This window comes from Miniopterus natalensis, chromosome 12, assembly GCF_054644295.1.
Source record: "Miniopterus natalensis isolate mMinNat1 chromosome 12, mMinNat1.hap1, whole genome shotgun sequence".
NCBI classification, from domain to species: Eukaryota; Metazoa; Chordata; class Mammalia; order Chiroptera; family Miniopteridae; genus Miniopterus; species Miniopterus natalensis.
The window spans coordinates 57,354,941-57,381,622 of NC_142092.1; the positions used below are offsets into that span (position 1 = coordinate 57,354,941).

The following is a 26,682-nucleotide window of genomic DNA, read 5'->3' on the forward strand; positions in this document are numbered from 1 at the left end:
TAAGCAAAGGGAGGGAGCACATTTCTTTGCATGAAGCCAACTACCCTCCCACCACTTTCCCTGCACCCCATCCCCTTGGTGGATGGAGACATTCCATGCTTTCCTCCTCCTGCAGAGGTTCCTTCCTGGCATTCAGATCCACAGAAGCAGTAGACGGAAGCAGGTGACTGGCCCTCAGCTGCCCCCAGAGCTGGGCTGCCCACACTGTTCCCAGAATGTGGTCCAGCAGAGCTGGCCCAGGGCAGGACTGAGAGGGCACAGAGCAGTGGCAGGAGAGAGGTGATGCCACGTGGTCCCCTGGTTCTGGCCGCAGCACAGGAGAGCAGCGGACCCAGGGCCAGAGTCAGGTCCTCAGAGTTAAGGGCAAGTTTCTCTCAGTTTAAACCACAAATGCACCTCTGCCACCAGGCTCAGAATCTCGTGTGGTCAGTGGCATTAGTTTGCTGCATGAGGTGGGAGTCAGAAAACTGGCAGGGGCCGGGCTCGAGCCGTCACTGCGCGTGCTGCCCTCCAGGCCCAGCTTGTCGTCAGGCGGTGGCCCCAGTGCCCGGCCTGGTCCAGAACTGCCACTTTGTCCTGGCAGAGCAGCTTCTCAGAGTGACCATCTGGACTTTCCTGGAGATCTCTCCTTCTGCCAGAGCGTGTCAGGGTGAATGGTATCAGAGGTCTGTTTGTGCCCAGCTGGCTTCACATATGGCATTGTGCTTTTTAAGAAACCTAAGAAAAGGCCATTCATGGGTTTTGAGAGTAAGTTTCAGTTCATGGTGACACTAATAGCCATGATGATGAGACCTGTTCTGTGGATGACCATCTAAACCTTCTAGAGCCTTCTGGCAGTTCCCTTGTGATCCCTCAGTAGTTAATTCAATAGAGTCAAACCCTCTTCCTGTTGGTAAGTGGTAGGTACCAACTTTGGTTGAGTTTGCTTAGGGCTCACCTGGAATTTCATTTCAAGAGCATCTCTTGATTGCTGGGTTTTCTTTTCTTCTCTAAGATTGTGATTGCTGCCTTGGGGATGGGAGGGCTTGTTGTTTAGCACTCCTGTCTTGGAGCAGGGAAGAGCTTGGTGGTTCCTATAACAGGCTGAGCTCACACGCTGAGGTCTAGCAGAGGGCTGGGAACTGGCTGACAGAAGGGCAGGGATCCCCAGGCTGACTTGGCATCGGGTCCAGAGTCTGGGGTTGCCTCAGTTGCAGACTTATTGGCAATCCCTCAGCTCTCCCAGCATTTGCTTTAAATTTTAATAAAACACATGGTTTTGCTTACAGAAGACTAGATTTAGCAGCCCCAAATAATATTTTTAAAACTTTACTCCAAACTCTGAAATACTTTGCTAGAACAAAACATTGATTCAAATGGACTGAGTGGAGTATCTGTTTGTGTGTGTGTATCTGTCTGTCTGTCTGTCTTATAGGTGGATGGGGGGGTTACGAGATTAATGCATCTGCACATTTAAGTTGAATGGAGCAAAAAATGACTCTTGTTTAGAATAGCAGATGAAGTCAGCTCCAATTTTTGTGCTCTACTTGGCTGCTCAGACCTCGGGAAACTTTTCATTGGGGGTTTCCTATGACAAATCCTGTCTGTGACACAGTCCATGAAGTTCTATGGCATTTGACTCCCAAAGAGGAAATTGGTTACTCACAAAGTATTTCCCAACTTTTCTGGGAATTGACAGCTCATGGAAGGAAAATGTCTATATGTGACAATGAGTCAATTACATATCTTTTTTGAACAAGGAAGATTTTATTATCAATTGTGTAGAGCGATAGTCTGCTCCTAAAAGTGGGATATGTGACAGGAAAGCACAACCCCCCTCAAGAGAAGGCCACACTTTGATGCACTTGAGTTCATTGCAGCTGAGCCAAGGCTTCCTGCTCACTATGCTGATCGAAAACGGAGACTGAGCCCAGCCGGGCGTGGCTCAGCAGTTGAGCGTTGACCTAGGATCCAGGCTATCGAGGTTCGATTCCCGGTCAGGGCACATGCCCGGGTTGTGGGCTCAATCAATGACTCTGTCATCATTGATGTTTCTATCTCTCTCTCCCTCTCCTTTCCTCTCTCTGAAATTAATAAAGATATATTTAAAAAAAGAAAAAAGAAAAGAAAACGGAGACTGAGGTGTTGCCTGACAAGTAGACAAGCCTTGGCCTTTGTAAGTCTACATGTATTTAAAGCTCAAATTTGTAACTTATTTATTAATGAATTGTTACTTCCAATTACTTCTCTAATTACAAAAGTAATACAAGCTCAGTAATGCAAACCTTTATAAAATAAAATTTACATGTTTCACTTAGATTTTCACCACCCTACACCATTAAGTTTCCCCTCTGTCCAGGGCTAAGCACACCAATATGTGGATGTGAGTTTTCCAAACAATATGTATGCAAATGACATCCTCAACTTGGAGATGAAGATTCACTCTCCTCAAGGTATTTAATTTCCCATCATTGGTATTGTATTTTGAGTCTACAATCTTTGATGAGGGGACTCACACACTCAAGGCCGAAGCGGGGTGCATGCCAGGCACTGCACTGGGGCCTGCTAGACTATTTGGCCCCTTTCCTGGGCCACCACTAGCTTCATCTGGTTCTGGCATGAACGTATCAGATTCTCCCTCCCAAAGCCTACTTTGGGGGCAGTATCGGAGGCGGTCCGAGGGTACCCTGGGAGATAGCAGGGTGCAGTGGGAAGCGAGAGCTTGGCAGTCGGTGAACTATTTTTTCTATAGGATAATGTTTCTTACAAGAATAAATGAGATCATGGCATGGACACAGTTGCGGGGGGTAGAGGGGGTCTGTATATCCGTGTATTTCTTCCCAGCTCCCTGCTCTGCGAGTGTGAGGGTCCTAGAGGTGCTGAGCCTGGATTTCCTAAAAGCCTTTCTAAGGAAAGTCGCTGTTCTGTTCCCTTCTCACCAGTCTTCCCTCAATAATTTAGGGCTGGGTGTGCCTTCACTCTTTACCTTATTAGGAATTCCTCTGGGTAAATAAGCTCCTACTTTAAATACTTTAACTCGTAAATATTCCCATCAGATTCACAACCAAGTGCAAATTGCTTGAAAGGCCTGGCTCCATGCTGGGATGTGGAGTCTTTTAGAGAAGGGACTTGAAGGAGGGACTTAACTGAAAGGTAACAGGACGAGGGCAGCCTGGGGAGGACACCACTGCCCTGGCCCTTTAGAAAGGGCATCTGGAGGTGTCCTGGCCCATGGGCCTTGAACTGGGCCTTGGAGCAGGTTGAAAAGCTGCGAATCTCCAGCTTCACTAGGCCCCGGGGAGCACGCGAGGGAGCCTTCCCCGTGGCCCCCTCCCTCCCCTCCCTTCCCACTATGCGATCCCTGCCTTACCGTTTTCTTACCATTTTTGGAGGTCACCTCTTCACATTGCCTGCTTCCATCTCAATCTTCCTGATCTCAACAAATCCACCTGGGAACATTCCATCACACTAAGGCACAGGCACAGGATGGCTCCATTTAGCAGAATAAACTCCTTCCATTGAGGAGAGAAAGTTCTGTAAGGAGGAACGAGCTCCCTCCCGGAACCCTTGAACTCTCCTAGCGAGACTGCCCAGCGGGCCCCGGGGCTGCCGCCTTGGCTCGCTTTCTGGCTTGCCCTCGGCTCTGCATTCACCATCGCCAGGCTCGGAACTACCCAGTGCCTCACCTGTGCACGAGGTTCGTGCTAACATCACGGAATTGCAAGTTAGGAGCAGAAAGGAAGTGAACCTGGGGAGGTTCACCTAGTCTAGTTCTCCATTTCACAGACTAGAAAACTGAGGCCCAGAAAAGAAACACGGCCTTCCCAAAGTCACCAAGCAGCAGGCATGTGGTTTCAAAGCCAGTCTGTGGCTGCCTTGCATTTGCTTCTTAAGTTTTCCTTTTTGATCCTTTGGATGAGCACAGAACCCTTCCTGGGTCTGCTCCCTCCTGAACTGCCCAGTGTGGCTCCCAGGGGCCGAGCCCTGCCTGTGGGTGGGATTCGTGGATTCAGAGCTCTGTTCCCGACCTGGGCAGGGCTTGGCTCCATAGACTGGGACCTGCCCCTCTGTGGAACGGGTGAGACCCTCCACCTTGCTGTTCGTAGGAGAGGTAAATAGAGAAGGTAAGCAAGGCTGTGTAATACTGATCTGCACCCAGCAGGTGTGCCGTAGATGTTCGCTGATGGTCACAAAACACTGATGGCCTCCAAACCCCAGCTGCTGAGCCTCACAAATTGCACGCTGCTTCCCAGTCAACCAGGACATGCTTCAAAGCGGCCTCATGTCCTCCAGTGCAAGGCACCCCCCCCGAAACTAAACAGAAGATCGTGTTGCAGCACCCTTGAAGTAAACTAGCAGGTCCTGCGGATCGCTCTTGCCTCTTGGCTCAGAGGCACCTCTTCATGGAAGACCCTGGCCTGGTCCGTCTTTCTCGAGCAGAGTCTTGCCACACTTGGTGTTCGATTTCCCCCTCACCTCATTTTCCTTTAGACTGTTAAGTAGAATCTTGAAATGCCTTTGGTTGGACAACCAAACATTCCAATTATTCCAAAGGACGCATAAATTCTGCTTCCACACACTCCCTGGTGATTTGGTGTCACCAAGTCGGTCACCGAAAAACTCCCGGGTGGTTCTTCATAAATTCCAGCCTGTTAAAAACGCTGTTTGGACATGGTACATAGTTGTAAAGCACAGCATACCTTTAGCTTCCTAGTCAAAAGAGCCTCCCTAGGCTCCATCCACTCCGATTATTCCTTCCTTGAATTGTGTTTTCGAGGACTTCCCAGGAGGTCTGCCACCGGGAGCCCTGCCGCCATCGTTGGGCCGCTCACCTGCTCGACCAAGACAGACTGCTCCCAAACGGACCCCAAGGAGCTGGCCCCGCAGCCCCATATTTGACATTTGCTCTCCTCTTCCTAGTCACTACTATTCATCTCAATTCTCTTCGTCTTCTCCAAAATCTCAGTGAGGAAAATGACTTTTTTGTGGTCCTGCTTGGACCTAGAATTCTGATTGACTTTCTAGTTAGGCAGACCCCAAGTTGTGCCCTAAATTTTCTAGGTCAACCCAAAGTTTGGGGACAAGGTGGGTGGAGCCTGGGGCAGTGTTGGGAGCCCGTTGGAATTCCCAGGCCCGGGGATGCATCAACATTAGCCCTTGTGAGTGGTGCTGGGGTGTGACTGTGGTGAAAGGAGGAGAGAGCTTTGCCGCACTCACGTCTACCCAGGGCAAACGCAGATATGTTTTCTTTGCGGCGGGAGATACTGGTCGGCTGTGGAAATGTGGAGCCACTTCCCCCAGACATTCCTTGAAATTAGAGCACTCATCCCTGACTTCAAATTCTTCTGTCCCGCTTCAGCCTGGGACATCGCGTAACCATTTCAAATATGTCTTGCAAAGAACATTACAGGACATGAAAAGTGCTTGTGAGATAATATGGAGTAAAACAAAAAAAAAGTTGGCAACAAAATTGCATATACTGTCTGGTCTCAACAATATTAAATACACATTTTAGAAAAGAGACTACATGGAATGTAATAAAATATTAACTTTTTCTCTGAGTGGAGAGAAGATGAGTAACATTTTAAAAATCTGTCTCTTGTTGATTTATTTATTTTTTATTGAATTTATTGGGATGACATTGGTTAAAAAAATTACATAGGTTTCAGGTGTACAATTCCATAATATTGTATTGTGTGTTGTTCTGTACATTGTATTATATTCTGTGTTCGCCACCCCAAGATGAATAACTTGTTTTCTACAGTGAGCATTTCCTATTTTACAGATACATGTACACATATATAAGTTGTCCTTAAAAAGTTCATTTAACTGGATCTTCAGGCTCTTTGAGGTTTTTTGCTACCTCAGGCTCACCGGGGCATTAATTCCCTGCTTATCCAAGGCCCATCTCTGACTCAAGACAGCCGGACGTTCATATTGGCACCCGCCTTCCCGCTCAGCCCCGAGCTCTGCGGGGCCTCCCGCTGGACTGCCGCTGCCCTCCGGGCTCCGGCCAGCGGGAGGGCCGGGCCTCTTGGAAGGGGGTTAAAGTCCTTCTTTGTGTGAATGGCCTTTTAGGGAGCAGAGGGAGGGCCAGCTGTGACATCACAGCCTTCAGTCAGGAGGCTCAGAAGGAATTTGTCCCGCTCGAGCCAGTGCGCAGGAATCTGCCTGGGAAGAGGCGGCTCTCACTGGGGACGGTCGAGGCGCACGCTCGGGCAGGGTAAGCGAGGCCGCGGACCTCTCTTGCTGTCCTTTCTCTCTGATCTGGAAGGAGGGGGTTTCCTCCAGAGGCCAGGGTCTCTGTGGAGTCTCTGCAGTGCTGTGCTGTGGAGTCCTTTCCTGCTGGGAAAACCGTGGGCAGCCGAGCTCACACGGGCCACTAGCATCTTTTTTAGCAAATCTTGTAAAACTCCAGCTTTTCATGCCGAAGGGCAAAGAGGAAAGCGCCACACCACACACGCAGAGGGTGCAGATACACAAGGCATCTGTGAGAGAGAGTGCTTTGAGGATGTTGCGTGAGTGTGTCTGTGAAACGGTGTGTGTGCGCGTGTGTCCCCTTTTCCAATGTAACCAAGTTGACCCAGCGATTCTGGTAGCTGGTTTTCTGGTTATCGCCTCGTATTTGTTTAGTCTACCGCTAGCCTTTCTACTCATTCCCAGTGATTTAGGGCTTTTTAGGGAGTGTGTGTGCCTGTCTACTGTAGGACCTGGGACAACCTCAGCGCTGTTTGGATGTACAGAGTCGCTGACAAAGGGTTAATCTCAAACGCTTCTGGCACTGTTTTCTCCTTTCTCCTGGCTCTCTGCCTCAACATAGTGAATTTTTGCCCGGTCCACAGTTGTTTCTTTCTTTTTTAGCTTTTGCTCTCTGCCATTACTGGTTGGTCAGGCATGAACCCAAGATCCTGAACTATTTTAAAACCAAGAGGAACACTGCTCAGTTATAAAGAACTGAAGCTGGCCCTGCTTTTGCTTTCGGCAGAATCAGTTACCCTAGAAATTTCAGGCTGCAGGAGCCAGCATTGCCCCTGTGGCCTTGATCTTGGTTTATGCTGGAGGCGGGGCCTGCCCGCCAAATAGTCCCACAGTGGAAAGGCCTTGGGTGAGAAGAGCGTCTGATGACCCCTCAACAGAGCAGAGTGTATCCCAGTGAGGAGGACTTGAAAGTTGACTTCCTTGGAGCTGAAATGAAGCATCTCTCTCCTCATTCAGGGGAGACCCTGAGACCTCCCCACTGTTCTCAATCCCTGCTGCAGGGAGCCGACCTCCTAGGAACCAAAAGAAACAGGCCTTTCACCAGTCGCTGCAGGAAAAGGCGGCAGCTTCCTTCCTCCCCTCCCCTCCCCGCCCTTCACCCCCATCACAAACACCATCTTCAGTTTCTCTCACAGGGAGCCGAGCTGTAAACGTGCTAATCAAACAGCACCTTAACGTTTTCCAGATGTGCAGCCTGCCATTTGAGCTGGTGACTTTTCAGCAGGGCTGAGGGGCTGCCATCCATCAGGCGGGCTGCGGTGTTGGGGAGACGGTGACCATACAAGGAGACCATGCGCCTTCACCAGGAGAGTGGGCCGCGACGCGGGCCAGCCTTGTTTCCAGCGAAAGGGGTTTTCAGACGTAGCTGCATCCCGTCTTCGAGCCCGTACCTGAGGCACAAGCCAGAGACAATGGCAGGGTGGCCTCTGCTGTGTTGACCCATAAGAAAGGCTGGGTCTGTAGGAACAGGAACTGTCTCGGTCACTTTTAGCTGCGATGGCTTCGTGGCAGGAGGTGGGTGGGAGGGAAACCCAGAGGCTTACTTGGTATTAGTGCCCTTGGGGGGGTGGAGTGGGGGGTCACAGTGTTAACTCGCGCCGGCCTGGTCTAAGTTTAGCCTGCGGCTACTCAGGGGTGCTTGGGGTCTCTGTCCTTGGGATGTGGCTGGGCTCCGGCTCCCACGGTCAGCACAGGCCCCTGGTCCCACATGTGGAAGAAGCTCTGCTGGGGGTGGAAGCGGACGGGCTGCCTTGGGCTGGACTGGGGCCCAGGTTATCACCTCGACCCTCCGCTTCCTGGCCTGCAGGCTTTGCCCGAAGCAAGTCAAGTCCTTCCCAGACATTCCTGCTCTCTGTGCCTTTAGGGGCGGGTGGGGAGAGGGGGTGAAAGGGGCCCACTCAGAATCCCAGCTCCTTCTCCAGCCCGCCCCAGCCTGCCATCTTCAGCAGGGATGGCGGTGGGGGGCAGAGGAGCTACAGCTGCTGAGGACCGTTGGTGTTCCTAGCTTCCTTCAGAAACGCTCCTCAACCTGCACAATTCGCACCATGAGCGCAGTCGGAGTTTTCTCTCCCATTGCTATCACAGCACTTCCCGTGCCTTGGGCTGTTTTGCCCCCTTTATGTGAATTGGTGCTCTCTTCCTCCATGCTGTAAGCTCCTTGCTGCAACGAGGGGCCACTTCAGAGGCCTGGGGACCTCCCATGACCCCAGGCACAGGCTTGTCACTCTGCAGGTTCTGGGTGCTTGCTTATACCTGCAGGAATACACTTTGACCTCTTTAGCCTTGGTGCTCCCCTCCCACATTCCTCAGGTTCCCTTGGTTGGAAGGAGTCTATATGTCCCAGGCCTACAGACTTTGTAGCTCTACCCTGCCTCCCCCAAGGCTGGTGGAGTTCAGCAGACCCAAGTGGGCATCTTGCAGGCGCCTGTACCCCCTCCTCCCATTGCCTTTGTGATGGAAACTTCAGCCAGAAAGTTCAGAGCCCTGTAAGAACCATCCTGAAGCCAGCCACGCATGGCCCGTGGAACCAGTTTCTTGCCTAAAGCAGTTGTGCTATGTGTACTAAAAACCCAACTTAGGAAAGAGGGAGGGAAGGAAGGATAACAGAGACACTGTCTGGCATCACAGCTGTGAGAAGTTTTATTTCACAGCCATGCCTCTGTTCCTAAGCCTAAAGTGAGTTTGTATTTTTGGTGGAAATTAAAAATAACTGGATTAAAGGATCAGGTCACCTATTACCTGGGGAGAAGGGTTTCTAATTTAAATATTGTGGCTTTAAGAGGAAGTAATCTGGGTTATTCAGAATGTGGAAACCTGGTTGTGCACTAGGCCCCTGATGTTTGAGTAATTTGGGTCACACTGCAGGAGCCTAAAAGGTCGAAGTTGGTAACAGACATTGTCAAGAGGTAACAGCCAGAGTGTGATGGGCAAGTTGGGAAGCTGAGAGAACTCAACAGGCATGAACAGAAGCTTCAGCATCATGCTTGTGCTTATAGGGAAGGACACCCTTGTGGTGTCCCCTGGGCCCAGCCAGATCTGCTAAGGAAAATGCATCCTTCTTTCTGTCCTGATACACCCAGCTGCAGGCTCAAGTGCCCTGGGAGGAAAGAGCACACTGCTGGCCATCGCCCCAGTTGGGCCGGTGTCAGGAACCTGATGTATTTTTTTCTGTGCAAACTAAACAGGCATCTAGAATCTCACCTGTGCTGTGGACCCTGTGGCGCTGGGAAGGAGTCCCAGCCTTTTTCCACAGCATCCATTATGATGACTGGGATGTGGGAGCAAAGGACCTGCCTCAGAGGCCAGTCCACAGGGTCAGGTCCCCAGACCAACCAGGAAGTCAGCATCCTGTTTCTACCTGGAGGGTCCTACAGGCAGATCCTACAGGCAGAGCAGAAGGTAGAAGCTGACACTAAGTCCAGGAGCCTGTCTCTGGCCGGTTCTGAATTAAAGAGAGGAAGGGGGTCTTTGACTTCTGAAGCCAAGTCATGAGTCTCACGTGACTTCCAGAGAGTCAAGTGTGCAAACTGTCTCCCAGAAAGCCAAGCACGTGCTCTTTAAATTCATCCACCCTTCTTAACGAGGCGGGATCCTCCTGTCATTGAGAAGACCTCTGGAAGTACTAGGAGAGGAAGAACTGGCCTTCAGATCCTGTGCCGCTTACTAGCCACGCTATCTTGGGAAAAGTCCCTCAATTTCTATAAACCTCTTATTCTGATGTTTTAAAACTAGAGTAAAAATGGCCTTTCCCACATAACAAAGGGCCTGGTTATGGGCATTGGTTGAAATCGTGTGTGCATGTACTGTGACAGTGGTGAGCTCTTAGCCATGTGTGGACAGTAAAACAGGGACATGGCCCTCAGTGCGCCCTCAGCACAGGCTCCTTACGCTCATTCGCTCATTTACTCCGCTGGTAGAGTGTCAGGGACGGACCAGGTTCCGTTCAGACCAATGTGTGACCCCACCTCTGTTTCCCATGTGACCAGAGTCCCAGCTTGAGGTGGTTCTTGACTGTCCATTCCATTGCATCTTCAGAATTTAACTTTTAAAGACATTTTTCTGCAATTATCCTGTTTGCTGCTGCAGCAGATGCATCTTTTTAATTGTGCTTATCTTCAGTTTAAGTTAACACTTAAGGATCCGGAATGCTGAGGGGAGGGCGGGTGGGGAGCCTAGAGGTGCCCGAGGATCTGACGGTCAGCCTTGCCTGGGCCTTTGTCCTTCAATCCCCTCATGTTGATTTTTTTTTTCTTCTCAAAAGCAAAACTTCACCATCACCCCCTCCCTTCCCCCCAAGGAAAGCCAACCTCTCCTGAAAAGAATTGAATTTTGGTCATTTACACTTTAGTGTAAAAGTGCTTAATAATAATGGACACCTGCATTTACATTTTACAGTTTACATAGTACTTTTAAATATGTTATCTAATTTAAGTCTCAAAACAGACTTGAGATTATTAGGAGCCCTGCTCACAGAGGAGTTCTATTCTCAGAAGGTGTCCATGGTTTTCTTGCACAGGGTCTGGCAGAACTTTTACAGGAGACATGGGCACCTATGTTGTAAATTAACCCATAATTAATTTACTTTACATAATTGTTAAACATACACTTTTGGGTCAATAATGGCAGCTCTAGACACAGCCTGGCTACCAGGTTATAGTAAAAGAGGGTCTTAGACCAAGATCTGCTGCTCATGCAGACAGGTATTAAATGCACATTTGTAAAAGTAGGTATAAAACCATTGTCTGTAACCTCGAAAGAGTCTCAGCTCTGGTGGATTCTAGATGTTCCAACCCCACGTAGCATGAAGATAGATTCTATTACTCCATAGTGGGTGTTGAACAACCACCATCCTCTGAACCAAAGGCTGGGCACAGGGCTGCTTAGTTCTTGGACTTCAAGCGCCGTCCCTAAGGGTGTACAAGCCAAAGTGCTCACTCAGTTGATATACCCTACTCATGGAAAGGTGGAAAATATCTCTAATCGACAAATTTGAACACCACCAGTTTCACCAGTTTCTAACATTTTATTATGCTAACTGACAAGCCATTAATTTCACAGATGAAAATTCATTTCTCACCTTAATTGTACCACTTAGCAAGCCCCCAGGGGTCCTGTGGGAGTTAAAGAGAGCTCAAGCACTGGTGGAAGGAAGCCTCTGCCTATGGACATGGAGTTTCCGATTAGATCCTGGTTGACCACTCTTGGAGCGCATATTCCAGATGAGGAAGGCTGTCTACTCCCGGAATAGAATTTAAACTAATTTCAGACACACACAGCTGCATGGCATTGTCTCTGCCCACGTATTTTAAAGCAAATGGTAGAGTAGACATCCTGATGAGCTGGCAGCTATTCTGGGAAGACAGGTATGATGTGCCATGCTCTTAGGGCTCCACCTGCAGTGTTAGCAGGGGCAAGCCCATGATTTCCCATGGGCCCCTTAGCACCTAGGTTTTCTCTGACCTTTGAGAGTCTAGTTTAGAGGTTATTTCATATCTTCTTGTTTTCTGTGAGGGTTTTTTGCGTTGAGGCATAGTTTATTCCAGGAAGGATTTTCCAGGCCATTTATTGAGCATGTATTTTATCTCAATCTGGAATCAGGTTCACATTATCTGAAGCATGGAGAAAATTTTGGTCTTTCTGATCTTCAAAGGGAGCAATAAGCATTTGTTGGTTTAAACAAGGCATCATTTGATGATGTCAAGTCCAGCCTCCTGCCAGATTCAGACCATGGGATTTGCAGCCCATTTTCATTTACCTGGTGTCGTTGCTGGTGGCTTTGATCACACCAGGCTATCTTGCACGAAGGTGAATTCTTCCTGCTGAGAAGGGAACTCAGGAATTTGCTCTTTTGTTAAGCTCGGGACCTCTGATGCATGATTGTGAATCAGTAATGAAGAGTTTATAAGGGTTTAGGACTTGGAGCTGCTGCTCCCTGAAGTAGATAGAATTGTCTGGAAGGATTTTTCTGAATTTATGGAAAGAAGGGGAGGGGCAGGGCGCATATAACTAACAGAAAGGAGAGCCTCTATCCTGTTTACACCCTCCAGTGTCTAAATATATATATTTTAAATGTGTTGGGAAAGAATCATCTCACATTACACTGGGACTGCAGACTTTGGCTTTTAACCAGTAGTTAGCATTTTTAAAATCTCAGTTGGACACACCACAGAGGAGATAACTAATAGACTCATGATTTCTGACAGAAAGCTGAAGATAGTTTTTTGACACTGCACAAATGTACTGTCAAATGCTATTCTCAGACTTGAAATTTTGCATTGGGGCAGTTGTTGCTAGTTCAGAAAGTGTGCCTTGGAAAGAACTGATGTAATTTTTAAATTCTAACAAAGAAAGCTGTCAGGGCATCTTTTCATCTCCGTCGACCACTAAACTGTGAAGCATCCAGGACAAAGAGCCTTGCTGATGTGAGAAGCCAAAAGTGCTCTTGGGAAATGCAGTGGACGAAGGCTCAGTCACTCCTGTCTACAGAAGATCAGTATAGGCAAGGTTTTTACTTCACCCGACTAGACTAAGTAAACCCCAAAACAGACTTATGGCTTCCTAAGAAGTGTGGGAAATTTAATTATGTTGAGAAAAAAGTGTTGTCTCCTGGAGTTTATTGTTGCTGCTGGTCGTATTATGACCCTGCAGAATAAGCCTCCTGCATGTTTTATGAGCGAATTAATGACTAAGTGACCTATAGGATTAATTACTTGCCTTTTAGTTCCCTTTAATGTTAGACTGCCCTCTTCCCTCTCATGTCAACTATTCAAAAGTGTTTTATGTTTCTGTAGAGCAATACTTTTTAACCACATTTCAGTCCCAGCAGCTCTACTATTTTTCTACAGCCCTCCACCCCCAAAGGGTTAGGAGGAGACTTCCACTGATCCCCATGAAGAATATTATTAGTAAACCATTGACTGAACAAAGCTGGGGGTGGGATGGTCCAGGATTATCTGATTTCTCCTTAGCAGTTCTTTACTTCTCTTTGTGTTGGTCTCTTTATTACAGTAACAGCTTTCCATGGGGTTGGCTAAATTTTTTTTTTGAACATATGTTTATTGATTTCAGAGAGAGGAAGGGAGAGGGAGAGAGAGAGTTGAAACATCAATAATGAGAGAGTCGTTGATCAGCTGCCTCCTGCCCTCCCCCGACTGGGGATGGAGCCCACAACCCGGGCATGTGCCCTGACTGGGAATCAAACCAGGATCTCCTGGATCCTAGGTCAACGCTCAACCACTGAGCCATGCCCTGCTGGGCGGGGTGGGCTAATTTTGACCTAGGTTTGCTTGAAATTGAATGGCAGCCAATACATTCAGGCCTTCAAATCTTATCTAATTCTTAATGACGTAGAAGTAGCTCGTAATTGCCTTACCCAAAGGCAGTTCAGTTAATATTTTTAGAGGGACAATGAAACTTCTTTGATGTGCCTCTTTAGTTCATTATAAGGATAAAAGATCACAAGTTGATGATGGTAAAAAGTGAAATAAAAATAAAGTTATTATGGTATTAAGTACCAGGCTTTGACAAAGACCAGACCTAGACTAGATCATTCAAGACCATCATCTTTTGCCTGTTACTAAAGAAGGAATATATATTACTTGATTGACATAAGTCTAGAGGGGAATGTGGAAAAGGAGGAGTGACGGAAATCCTCAGTTCATGGATAACCTTTCAGTCCAGGGATAACCTTCTAGTCAGTTCATGGATAACCATGAGAGTTTCCCAACATTCTGACAGTGGTGCACAGCACATAGGTGAATGCCTAGGTCTCTCTAGGTATCATGAACAAATCTATAATTATCTACTTGGGAGGATTTTAAAATTAATCCCCTAGAATCATCTTAAGGTGGTTTTAATATTTTAAGCCTTTAAAATTGTTTAAAATGTAAGTAAATGAAAATGTATCCCATATTGCAACTTTGCACTCTGCTGTGTCGGTAATCCCAGGCACACAATAGACCTGAGACAGAAAAACAAAGCTGACCAACGTGTTAGTGAACTATCTGAGGGGAACTCAAATTAAGCCCATAATTTCCTGCTCAATTATCTGAGACAAACCAGAGTCCTTTGGTATGGAAAATAATTATCCTAGAATTTGAAATTAATCTTAATAATGTCAGTAACAGAAGTACATGGGATTGGTAACTGATGAAAAAATATGATGTATTTGAAAACATTAAGAAAGTATGGTTTTCTTATTTAACCACAAAAATTGGAGGTATCACATAGAAAACAACTAGGAGAGAGGTGCCGCCAAATACTAGCTTTTCAAAGCAACACTCACTCCTAAACTAAGAAGTATTGTTTTGATGTGAGTCCTGGAGAACAGAACTAGACAGTCAGTGGCTTTGATTATGGTGTTTACAGTGCACATGGTCAGGCAGTGGGGTTTTGTAGCCTTTAAGGAGTCGTTGAAGGAATCAACTGTTTTCCAGTATTTTGTTTTAGAAAGACATTCTAAAAGGTTCCTTGTCTCCAGAATAATTGTATTACATTTGACAGAGAATCATATATTTTCAAGAAGATTTGTTCATGTAAAAAGACCTTTATTTTACAGTTGGTGACACACAAGTACTCCTATTACATTTCCGCAGCAGTTTGCTGTGAATATTTTGGAAAACTCTGGTACAATTGCTATATGATGTCTTCTACTTTAGAAGATATTTGAGTGTCTTCAGATGACCTGCACCCTAATTTACTTTTAAATTAAAAATTGAACCTAGCATTGATTGACCATTCTCTGGACACCCAGAAAACGAAATGGAATTGGTGAAACTGATAGGTGTAGGTACCTGTCACCACCACAAAATGACCACGTGCAGCATTGTTAGAAGGGGAAGCTGTGTTCCAAAGGACTTGCCGTTGTTGTTTCAATGTTTTAACTAACCTTGTTGTCAGTTAGTTAAATTCGTTGTCGGTTAATTTCTCAGTGTTCGCCGCCGTAGGAGATGTGGTGCCTAACCCTGACTTTCGTTTCCTCTTTATTCCAGAAGCCTCCCCAGCTTTCCGAGGATGATATCCGGCTAACAAGCGAGAGAGACAGCTGTAGTGCCAACCCCCTGGATCCTGCGATCAGCTCTCTTCCCCCAGATCACAAAAACATGGAAATTGAGGTCTCCGTGGCAGAATGTAAAAGCGTTGCCGGGATCACCTCGACTCCACATTCCATGGACCACCCCTCCCCTTTCTACTCGCCCCCGCACAACGGCCTCCTCGCTGATCACCATGAGTCTCTGGATAATGATGTAGCCAGTGAGATCCGATACCTCGACGAGGTGCTGGAGGCCAACTGCTGCGACTCAGCTGTGGACGGAGCTTACAACGGCACGTCCTCTCCGGAGCCTGGCGCGGCCACCCTGGCGGACGGCCCGCGGCCACCTGCCCACGCGGCCGGCCAGCCAGAGCCCGCTGAGCGAGCGGCCGGCAGGCAGGCGCCCCCTCGGATTGAGCTCAGGAAAAGCAACTCTGACCCCATGGCGGAGGCCGAAAGGGCAAACGGCCACTCCCCTGAGCAGCCCAGGGACCTGCTGGGGGACGGCCTGCAGGCCCCCGTGAGCCCCAGCTCCTCCACCAGCTCGTGGTGCTCGTCCCGCGACGGGGAGTTCACGCTCACCACGCTCAAGAAGGAGGCCAAGTTTGAGCTGCGTGCCTTCCACGAGGACAAGAAGCCCTCCAAGCTCTTCGAGGACGACCAGAGCGAGAAGGAACAGTACTGTGTCCGCAAAGTGAGGCCTGCGGAGGAGATGCTGGAGCTGGAAAAGGAAAGGCGAGAGCTCATCCGGAGTCAGGCCATGAAGAAGAATCCCGGCATTGCGGCCAAATGGTGGAACCCTCCCCAGGAGAAAACCATCGAGGAGCAGCTGGACGAGGAACATCTGGAGTCGCACAAAAAGTACAAGGAGCGCAAGGAGAGGAGGGCTCAGCAGGAGCAGCTACTGATGCAGCAACAGCAGCAGCAGCCCCCTCCGCAGCTCTCCACAGCCCCCGCCTCCCCTCGGGAACCTTCTGGCATGACTGCAAAGACCAAGGAGGACATCGTCACAGAGCAGATCGATTTCTCTGCTGCTCGCAAACAGTTCCAGCTCATGGAGAATTCCAGGCAAACGGTGGCCAAGGGCCAGAGTTCACCCAGGCTCTTCTCCATCAAGCCTTTCTACAGGCCACTGGGTTCAATCAACTCAGACAAGCCACTGACCATCTTGAGACCAGCTTCCCTCAGGGGTCCTCCAGAAGATAGTGGCACATCGGCAGCCAAGGGGCAGAGAGCCCACTGTGTCCCCGAGAGCCAGTCTCCGGGAGGAGGCCAGGGCAGCGCAGCTCCTCAGGGCAGGGAAGGGCCCTACAGTGAGCCCTCCAAACGCGGGCCCTTATCCAAACTGTGGGCAGAAGATGGAGAATTCACAAGTGCCCGGGCCGTCCTCACCGTGGTCAAGGATGACGACCCTGGGATTTTGGATCAGTTTTCAAGGTCCGTCAATGTCTCTTTGACCCAAGAAGAGCTTGACTCTGGTTTGGATGAACTGTCAGTGAGGTCCCAGGATACCACCGTCCTGGAGACCCTGTCCAATGATTTCAGCATGGACAACATCAGTGACAGCGGGGCCTCCAATGAGACAGCCAATGCCCTCCAGGAAAATTCACTGGCCGATTTTTCTCTGCCCCAGACTCCCCAAACTGACAACCCTTCCGAAGGCCGAGGAGAAGGCATCTCCAAGTCATTTAGCGATCACGGTTTCTACTCGCCTACATCCACGCTGGGAGACTCCCCGTCGGTTGATGACCCCTTGGAATATCAGGCTGGTCTCCTGGTGCAAAATGCCATTCAACAAGCCATAGCCGAGCGAGTGGATAGAGCTGTGTCTGGAACCAACAAGGGTGGGTCAGCACAGCAGGGACCCAAAGCAACTCTAGAGGAAGCTGGGACTGGGGCCCGCAGCTCAGAGAAGCCTCAGAGCACATTTGAGCCACCTCAGGTGTCCTCTCCTGTTCAAGAGAAAAGGGATGTATTACCAAAGATCCTGCCTGCTGAAGACAGGGTGCTCAGGGAACGGGGACCCTCCCCCCCACTGCCAGCAGTGCAGCCCAGTGGCCCAATAAACATGGAGGAGACCAGACCCGAAGGGGGCTATTTCAGCAAGTACTCAGAGGCAGCTGAGCTGAGAAGCACAGCCTCGCTCCTGGCCACTCAAGAGTCCGACGTGATGGTCGGGCCCTTCAAGCTGAGGTCAAGGAAGCAGCGGACTTTGTCCATGATCGAAGAAGAGATCCGAGCAGCCCAGGAAAGGGAAGAGGAGCTGAAGAGGCAGAGACGAGTCATGCAGAGCACCCCGAGTTCCAGGGCCAAGAACGCCTTATCGCTGCCTTCCCGAACCTCGTGCTACAAAACCGCTCCAGGTAAGTGAAGTGCTGCGGCCCAGAGGCTGCTATCGGTTGATTTCAGCGTATAGGTTTCTCTGTGGAGCCTCCTCTGTGTGGCTGGAATAAGTGTCCAAGGTACACTAGCATGAGGACTTCAGCACTTGGGACATGCAATGGGAGTGTCAGAGCGCCCTCTGGAGGAGCCCCGAGCCGGGGTGGTGGTAGCCGTTTCCCAGAGGAATGCAATGCAATAGCTCCCTTCTGGTGGTTCTGCTCTGGTCTTGGTTTAGTGCAGAGGATTGTTCTCTTTTATTTGAAGGGGCTGCTGCTTGGTGGAGGGAGGGGCTGTGTGGGGTCCATGTGGCCTGTTAGGGTCAGCAGCTCGACCCTTAGTGTCCGTAGTTAAATCAACCCATCTGATTTGTGGGATGTGCTCTACTAACACCTTCTGATTCGAGGTCCCTTCCCAACTATGACAGTCATGACTTGGTGTTGCAGATTGACCCACAGAAGATGCTTTTGTCCCTCTTCTATATGATTGGGTTTGCTTTCAGCCCTCACAAAGCCCATTACTTTGGAATTAGGGGTGGTCTCATCTATTCATGTCCTATGACCCATTTAGAGAAGTTGAGTTGCTATACAAAAAGGCAGGCCTTTCATCCCCTCTCATTGCCTGGGAAGTCCCTCTCTTGACTACTTTGTATAGATGGTTGATGCAAATGATAGTGGTAATTATTATTGCTACCGTTATGGGTAACAGTGTGACCAGTAGTTTTTATTTCCCATTTGGATATGATGGCAATCGGAGGCCCACACATCCTACCGCAGAGAGGTGCTGCTGAAAGTGTGGCCTAAGCTAGTCCGTGAGGTGTTTGTTATGGGACGGTGCTCACATAAACACAGACAGTGGGAGTAAGCTTTTGAAAACTCTTGTAGCGATTTGATATTGTCCTCAAATCCAAGGGTGGGACTTGTGGTTTTATATTGGTCCACAATAGATTTGGGGTGGGGGAAACCTGTTTCTTTACCAGAGATCATTTAAAAGTATTACCCTAATATATAATTGTTAGCATTTAAATTGGTCCTTCCAAATCTTAATCCCATCTTGACATAGTTTCCATCGAATCTACAATGACGCAAGGGAACTCTTTCTTTTATTAATTTTTAAATTTTGCAACAATCTCAACCTAAAGAAAAGTTCCCAAGTTTAAATATCTTTATTTATTCTGAACCATCTGCAAAAATTCTATGAATTCTCCCCAACCATACCCCAGGTATTGAAAAGAGATCTGTTTTTGCTTTTAGCTTCTCTGTTTTTCAAAGATGGAGGGTGATAAGGTTTTTATTTTTAAAAGGATATAGTCATTTTCGCAGACCAATTATTAGAAAAAATTCTCTGGAAGTTTTATCTTGTTGGTTCTTATGTGCTTTTTAAAGGAAGGGGTTCTATGTAAAGAGGGTTTATGTTACGTTTGTTCATCAGAGGTAAAAAAGGCAGTTCCCTGCCCTTTGGGGACTTAGAGTTCAGCAGGAAAAACAACCTCAATCAAAAGTGGTAATTTCATGACAGAGAAGCAAGGAGACCTGTGGGAGCACAGAACAGGGAAGACTGCCTCCTTGGGGGATAAGGGAAGTCTTCCTTTCTTGGGACACTGCCATCTCAGCTTTGAACTGAGGGAGAAGGGAGGGTCAGGGGGTGGAGGAAATTGTTCCAGAACAATGGCTATAGGAAAAGCACCTACAGAGGCCCAAAAGGAACAGAGAATGTGGCACATTTGAGGTGTTTCCATAAGGTCTGGGTGGGTTAAAGGAAGAGATTTAAAACCAACCAAAGTTGATTGGAGCCAGACAACCTTTAGGTTTTAGATTTTAGACTTTATCTCATGGTCAGTGGGAAACCAATGAGGATTTTCAAAGGGATAATTGCCTCCACACATCTCCACGCTGTCCTGCCTTCACCCACGAGTCAATGGACTGAAAGCCTTCCTGCTTTAGTGAGTCCATCCCACCAGCTTCTATGAGCTCTGCATGAGCACTCCTGAGGCGTGCCGCCCACGTGACGGATGATGTGTGTTTTACGTGAGAGGCCACACTCCCGAGCACGAACACACGCGCCTTCCGTGGCCGGTACTTAGAAGCAGAGGTAACAAAAGTGCTCCAGCGGCGTACAAGCCTGACTTGAAGGTGTAACCTACCCACTGCTGCAAAACACCTTGAGGGGCGTGGGCTGGAGAGGACCACCCAAACATTGCACTGAAGTTAACGATTTAGACCGTTTCAAGTGAAGGATGTCAGTTCAAGTGAAGGAAGGCAGTTCTCATTTCAGTGCCTAAGGTCTATTATTAGGTATCCTGGTTTCACTTCCAACTTCTAGGCATGACAGAGGAACCCAGGTAGCTAGATGGCTAGTTTAGTTTTTTGAAATAGTTTCTGTTTTCGTGCCAGGTGTTGAATTGATCTATCAAGTCAGATAAGTTGCCCGGTGGGACGTTGTGGATGGAGAGTGCAGAAGGTGTGGATACTGGGTCCCATAACTTAGAGTGTCTGTTCATGTCTTTTAATATGTGGAAAGATGTAATAGTTACATATATTATGAAAATAGAATTTCCAAGAAGTTTCAACTTTTGTTACCAATTTGAACTATGGTGCTCATGTGATGATCAATACATTATTATAAAGATTATTGACTGGGTCTTTTTTCTTCCCCCTTCATTATCTTCAAATACCAAAGCCCTAGACAGAAAAAAAAAAAAGTTGATGTCAGCACAATATTTATGAAGCAGAGCTTGGTGACTCATTCCATGGGTAATGTCCTACTGAGGCTTATGTCTACTACCATACTTCCTGGACATTCTCTGGTGACATGAGCCTAGTCATGGTGGCTACGACTTACCAAGACCTTAAAGCTGTGACCTATGCTAGTTATTTCACATTTTCTCATTTAATTGTACAACAGGCCTCTAAGGTGTAGAGCAAATTACCCAAACCCTTGAGGCCAGATATATTCAGAATTTTTCTGATTTTAGAAAAGCCATAAAGTATATATACTATTATTTAGAAAAATCAATGTATTGCATATACTATTAAATAACACACTCAGGTGGTGTCTAGGGCAGCAACCTGTGTGAAATTAGATTTCTGCTGTAAGACTTAAAAAGAGTTAGTTACATTAAGTGGGATAAATAAAGACTAAGAAGAGCCTTAGGCCAAATAAGTTGACAGAACTTGATTTTCAGAACCTTTTCTGGATTTTGGGATTGTGCATGAAGGGTCCTGGACCTGTAATAGTATTTCCTTTTTGAAGAATTAATACCAGAGCCCAGAAAGATTAAGTAACTTGCCTGAGGTCACCCAGCTAGGAGGTGGCAGAGCCAAGTTCATTTGACTCCAAAGTCTATATTTTTTCTACACCTTTTCTTGCCCTCTGCTGGACCTGCCCCATGCCCTTGAGGTCTATGAGGTGTGTAGTTACAGCTCCCCTTTCCCACCTACAATGATTGAGCTCAGTTCCCCTCTGCCCTTTCCATCCTCAGGCCTGACCCCTGCATTTTCCTTCCTGCCCCTCATTTTTAGAGCGACTGTAGTGCTGGAATCCTCTGCTCACAGTGGCCAAAGTGGATGAGTTTGCTCCACGAGGCCATGAGACAGTGGTACCCCAGTGACCCAGAATGGTTCCTTTGTTCTTTTAAAACTTAATTCCAATGCTCCAAATCACAATAGGCCAAATTGCTGGTGCAGCCGAAAGATCTGAGTGATGGTGAAGGGATTGGCGTAGCCCATGTCAGCCATCCGGCCTGGTTGCTCTGAGTTCTCTTTGAGCTTTCTCCAGGAGGAAGCTCAGTCATCTACTCCACACAGGCTCATTCCCTGAAATCTTTGAAAGCACTGGTTACTCAAGCGAGGACTCAATTCTTAATTTGAGGATGAGCAGGGATAAGTGCTGGTTCCATTAAATCAATGTGTTGAGCCTGGAGCCAAGGTCACCTTAGTTAGTTTACTGGTGGTCACTGAGCACCATGACCGCTCTCTGCTGTTCTCTTTGGTCCTTTGAGGTTGATCCTTCTGCCTCAGACCAGAACCTCCCTGAATTTTATTTATCTGAGCCCCCCAAATATGTTCGTTTTTTAAGATGCTATTTGAGAAGGAATTGGTAAGAAAAGGCTAGGCTGAAGCAGTGTTTGGCAAGGATGAAGGCATGTCATGAATCAGGACTTCTCCAATTACAGAATTCAAAGTTTTTCTTGGACATTCCATTCAGTGGTTTGAAAAGGGCAAAGGCCGCTGTTAAAGCTGCCATCCTCACTCCTGAGAAGATATAGACTCCTGTCCTTTCTTCCATGACAAGACTAAGGTCATGGCTTCTGGGAAATAGAACTTTGGAAAATGCACATTTCTCACTAGTCTAATTCCCTTCTGTAAGCAGGTCCTGTTGTCACTGCTAATTGTACTGGGTCTTCTGATATATCCAATGTGTCTGGGTTGGCTCCCAGTGGAACTCATACCTTGCTGGGGACACCACATGGTGTCCTTGTTGTTTGCCTTTTACCCCACATGACCAGTCTATGCTCCAGGTTAAGAGAGTGGCTTCTGAAAAATCAGACTTAACCACATGCAAAGAGAGATGCAGTCTTGAGCTGAGAAAGAAAAGATGAATCCAAGGACCTAATTCTTGCAAGATCCCTGCTTTATGCCTGGTAAGAAATGTGAGCTAATCAAAGCCAGGCCTGGGAACAGGATGTGACTGCTGGAGTTCAGGGCAGGATATGACTGTGTCTCTTACTAGCCGTGGTGACTTGCTGTGTGCTTCCCTAAGGAGACTGGCATTTCAGATCCATTTGATCTTTGTGAATAAGCCGCTGCTTAAGGGGTGGAGGAACCAAGGGTGGTGGAGTGGAGAATGTTCAGGATGCTGTTAGATCCCCAAAGGATACATTTATATTTCATGTAATGTATGTTATTTCTCATGAGCTTGAATGTGAACATCAGAGGTTTCCCAAAATATGTATGCATCTGACATCAGAGCTATTTCCCCATTACTCAAATATATAAATTCACACTTCATGTAAAAAAAACTGGTCAAAGAAAATTATGGACCTAAATGTGACAGCCACCTCTCTGGAACTACATCTAAAGTTCAAATCCTGACTCCACTGCTTGCTAGCTGTCTAAACCTCAGTTTCCTCTCCAGGAAAATGGGAATAAAATAGTACTAACCACATCAATAAGTTTGGACAGTGCTTGGCACACAAAAAGCTCCCAAGAAGAGTTACTATGGTTGTGGTTGTTAGTACAGCTACTGGTATGTTTTAAGAAAAGGCCTAGAAAACCTTAGCAGAATTGCTTATGAGTTACTCCTGCAGCTGCTGTGACCCTGAAATTAATGGCAGAATGTGCATTATAAAATTGCTTCTTAGGTGGGATTTTTTTCATAGTTACTTCCTTGGAATTAAAGTTTCTCTTACAAAATCTGAGTTCAGGAATTAGTTTTCAGTAGTCACCTGGGATTTCAAAAAACAGTCCATCATTCAGTGTATTGGGTGACAATAAAATTACAATATTACCATAAAAACGTTTCTCTTTTTTCTCTTTTTTTGGGAGTCATCTTCCCACAGCCAAGCCTACCATGTTGGTAGAAATGTGTTTAACAAAAAGATCTTGGTAAGTGAATTGCAATTTACCACGATTTTCATGCTTTCTGTTTCGATGAAATGTTTCCTATTCTGGCCTTAAACTGGGCTTCCCCTGGGGAAGCAGAGCTCTTTCCTTCTAGAGTGTTCATCTTCTGATTTTGTTCATAAAGAAAGACCCAATATCAGCAGCTCATCCAACACCCCAGCTTACATTTGAGTAATAATATTTGGATGTTCCTCACTCTTGTTTTGCCAGCCAGGGTATTTCTCATTTCTGAGGTTGGTTTATCATCCGAAGACTCATATCCTTATAGTCTCCCACCCCTTGGCCTTCAGGGGAGATGAGAGGACAGGAATCAGCTCTTGGAGTTGGGGTCACAGCTGCACTCCGCACAAGCCAGGCGCTCAGGGGTCTGACAGCAGGATCTTCCCTCTAAGAGGAAATGAAATTTCGAATGCAAGTCTGAGCTCATTTCAATGACCTGTGAGCTGTTTTTGATGTTAGCAACCTCCCCCCAGCGCCCCAGCCCCGCGTCAAGAAAGGTCATTGAAGGAGGCCTGGGCCCAGGCATGTCCTCTGGTGGGCGTCTTTGTTCGCTTCGGTTTGATTTTTAAATACGAGTGGGTGCTGGCTGAGTGGGTGCTGGCTTCTTCTTTTCTTTTGAAAAACTAGAAACAAAGGCTTTTTTATTTAAGACCTCAGACACCATGAGGGCAACAGCTGGGTTCGCAGGATGTGCAGGCCTCGCTCAGGTTCCCTTGGGGGGGAAAGCTGGATTTTTCTCCTGCCCCCCAGCTCGGTCTGTCGCAGATACCCCAGGGAAATACGGCTTGCCTGGGAAAGTCAGAAGTGCAGCCAAGGCCTGGCCTGCTTTCTGGGGCCCAGAAAGTGCTTTAACTATTCATAATAAACAAACAGGAAGCGCAAATTCACATTTCCTAGTGTTCTCTCCCACTCCCGGTGGAGACGGCATTTACTGAGTTGGAGCGAAGTTCTCTGCCTCTTAGTCAGCCTCACAGTGCTACGGCCTGTGAAGGCCACTGTCCCAGGTGTGACCTGTGATTTTCTGAGGCTTTAGGGAGGTGTCAGCCCAGCAATTCTCCTGGCATGTGCTGCCTGGAGAGATGGAAAAGCTTGTGGATCTGCCTGTTTCGTGCAGGTCAAAGCAAGCAGCTCTCTCTACTTTTCTGAGCATGACTAATAATACTTGAAAACGTTTTCTGATTTGTTTTATATTTTAAAATTAAGCCATGCTTATTGTAGGGGGAAAAAGGGAGAATATGCTAAAAACCAAGTGACTCATAATCCAACCCACTGCCTGCCTTGTTTGTCTCCGTGCACATCTGTGCGTGGAAGTAATATTGGGGTTATATTTGTATTAGTTTCCTATTGCTGCTGTGACAAACTACCACAAATGCAGTGACTTAAAACAACACAGATATACTATCTCATAGTTCTAGAGGTGGGAAGCCTATACTGTGTCAGTTACGGACTGAACTTTGTGTGGTCGTCTGTGTCCCCGAGCCCAAGTTGTGTGTCCCCCCCCCTTCATATGTGGAAGCTGAAACTGCCAATGCGGATGGTGTTTGGAGATGGAGCCCTTCAGGAGGTAATTAGGGTTAGATGAGATGAGGGTGGGGTCCTCACAATGGGTCTAGTGCTTGCAGTATTGAGTACTATCTTGCAAACCTTAGCTATTGGACATAGTTTTGGAAACAGAGCTTTGGAATCATCCCAGCCCAGTGGAGCCGCTTACCCTCAAACACCTTTAAAAGCTTAAGTCTAAAATTACTCTAGATGGAACAGTTGGAACAAAATCATGTTTATAAAATTAACTCCAAGCTGTTACCCGCCTTCCCCTCAGAATTCCAGTCTAGCTTTGTTCTGCTGGTTCCTTATGTCAGAAAGCTCACTTGGCACCTGCTCCCTGCTCTGTAAACGTCAGGTACCAGCCTTTGGCCGACGACCCCCGGGCCTGCCCTGCGGTCTGGGTGACGCTCAGCGTTCATGTGGCTTCCCAGGCACCGTGACTGGGGCCCTTCAGGAGACCTGCTTTGTAGAGTGTTCAGCCCAGGTGAGAAACCGGCCGGCGGCATGTTTGCCGCAGGAAATAGAGCTCACTTGCGGCTGTCCTCAGCTCTTCAGTCACACACCAGGTGGATAAACAAAAAGCAGAGCAGGTTTTGATGAGGCGGGTGGGGCATGGAGCATGGGGGCCCTGGGGCAGTGCCAGGTGAGATGTGTGACAATGGGCACCTGAGATGAAGACATTTGGAGGGGCCCTGAGGCCATAGATGAGGCCGAGTAGACTTTCCAGGTCTGAGGCACAGACCTTTTGCTTCACATGCAAGGAATCATCCCCGAGGCCCCAAAGTGGTGGTGTCTGGGTGTGCACCCCTGGGGGAAGAACATCAGAGGCTTTCTCACCATCCTAATTGGAGCACTGCTGGCTGTAGACTTCTGAGGAAGGAAGTGGGCGTGCAACAGGTCCGTCCACAGCTTTTCAGCAGTCTGTGTGATTCCTAAATGGCCCACAGAATTCCAGTGCATGGTTTGGCTCATACTTGGGGGGTGCGGGGTGGGGTGGGGGGTTGCAGATCACAGGGCCCAGCGGAGAAGCCTAGCCAAGCTGACTTCCCCATGCCGAGGGGATGGGATGCAGTGTCTTCTTTCTTTGGGGACCTCTGAAGGCTTCTCCTGAGGCTCTGGCAGGGGCTTGGTTATTTGAAATCAACTGTTCTCTCAAAGACCTCTCAGCTACTTTCTCTTTGGAAGCAGCTGCTCTAGACCTGGGAATCCAGTCTCTTTCCTGTTATTCATGTGACCTCTAGTGTCTAGAAATGGTAAGACTTGCTCTGGGGATGGGTGAAATAAGCAGGAAATGTCTCTCATGTCTAATGGTTGACCACTTCTCTATATTAACCCTTTGCCCTCTTTGCAATTCTCTTTCAGCCTACATCCCATCAATGTCATTTAACCATAACCGACACGATTTGGGTTCCAGATCAGACCTCACTGTGATTGTTACTAGCTAACGTTACTGGGGCTGGCATTGGCATCTGAGCCTCGTGGTCTAACCCGTTCGCAGACGGCACGGCATCCACCCTGACTACATCCCAAGGTTATTGTGAGGATCAAGTGACATGAAGCCTGTAAATAAAGTGCCATTTACATGTGGTCATTATTACTACAAAGCCGTTGGGGCTGTGAGTCTGTAAACCAAGATCGTTTCATTGCATGTGCTTTGGTGAAGACATTGAAACTCTTCCCCAGATTCTCTATTGGGAATTCTGTCCCCACCCACAGGCATTGAATACGTACGTGGCTGCTACGTATATTTCATAATGTACTTACTGGCTCATTCAACAAACTTGTGCCAAGTACCACAGCGGGTGTTGGGATCCAGCAGTGACCAGGGCAGACAAGGTCCTGCCATAAGGGAGTCTATATCCAGGT

General features: G+C 47.7%; 1 protein-coding gene across 2 annotated transcripts in view; it reads left to right on the top strand.

The window, feature by feature from the left end:
* Positions 1 to 26,682, top strand: part of LOC148091858 (PALM2-AKAP2 fusion protein-like) — a 79,856-nt gene that overhangs the window by 48,008 nt on the left and 5,166 nt on the right. The window contains exons 1-2 of one of the 2 annotated variants that reach the window (XM_016213696.2): positions 6,149 to 6,202; positions 15,228 to 17,631. In XM_016213696.2, the coding sequence (XP_016069182.2) occupies positions 15,339 to 17,631 (2,293 nt within the window). In that variant the 5' untranslated portion in view covers positions 6,149 to 6,202; positions 15,228 to 15,338. Of the gene's footprint in view, positions 1 to 6,148; positions 6,203 to 15,227; positions 17,632 to 26,682 lie in introns of those variants that run through there. The other variant, XM_087822816.1, reaches the window with a different exon arrangement.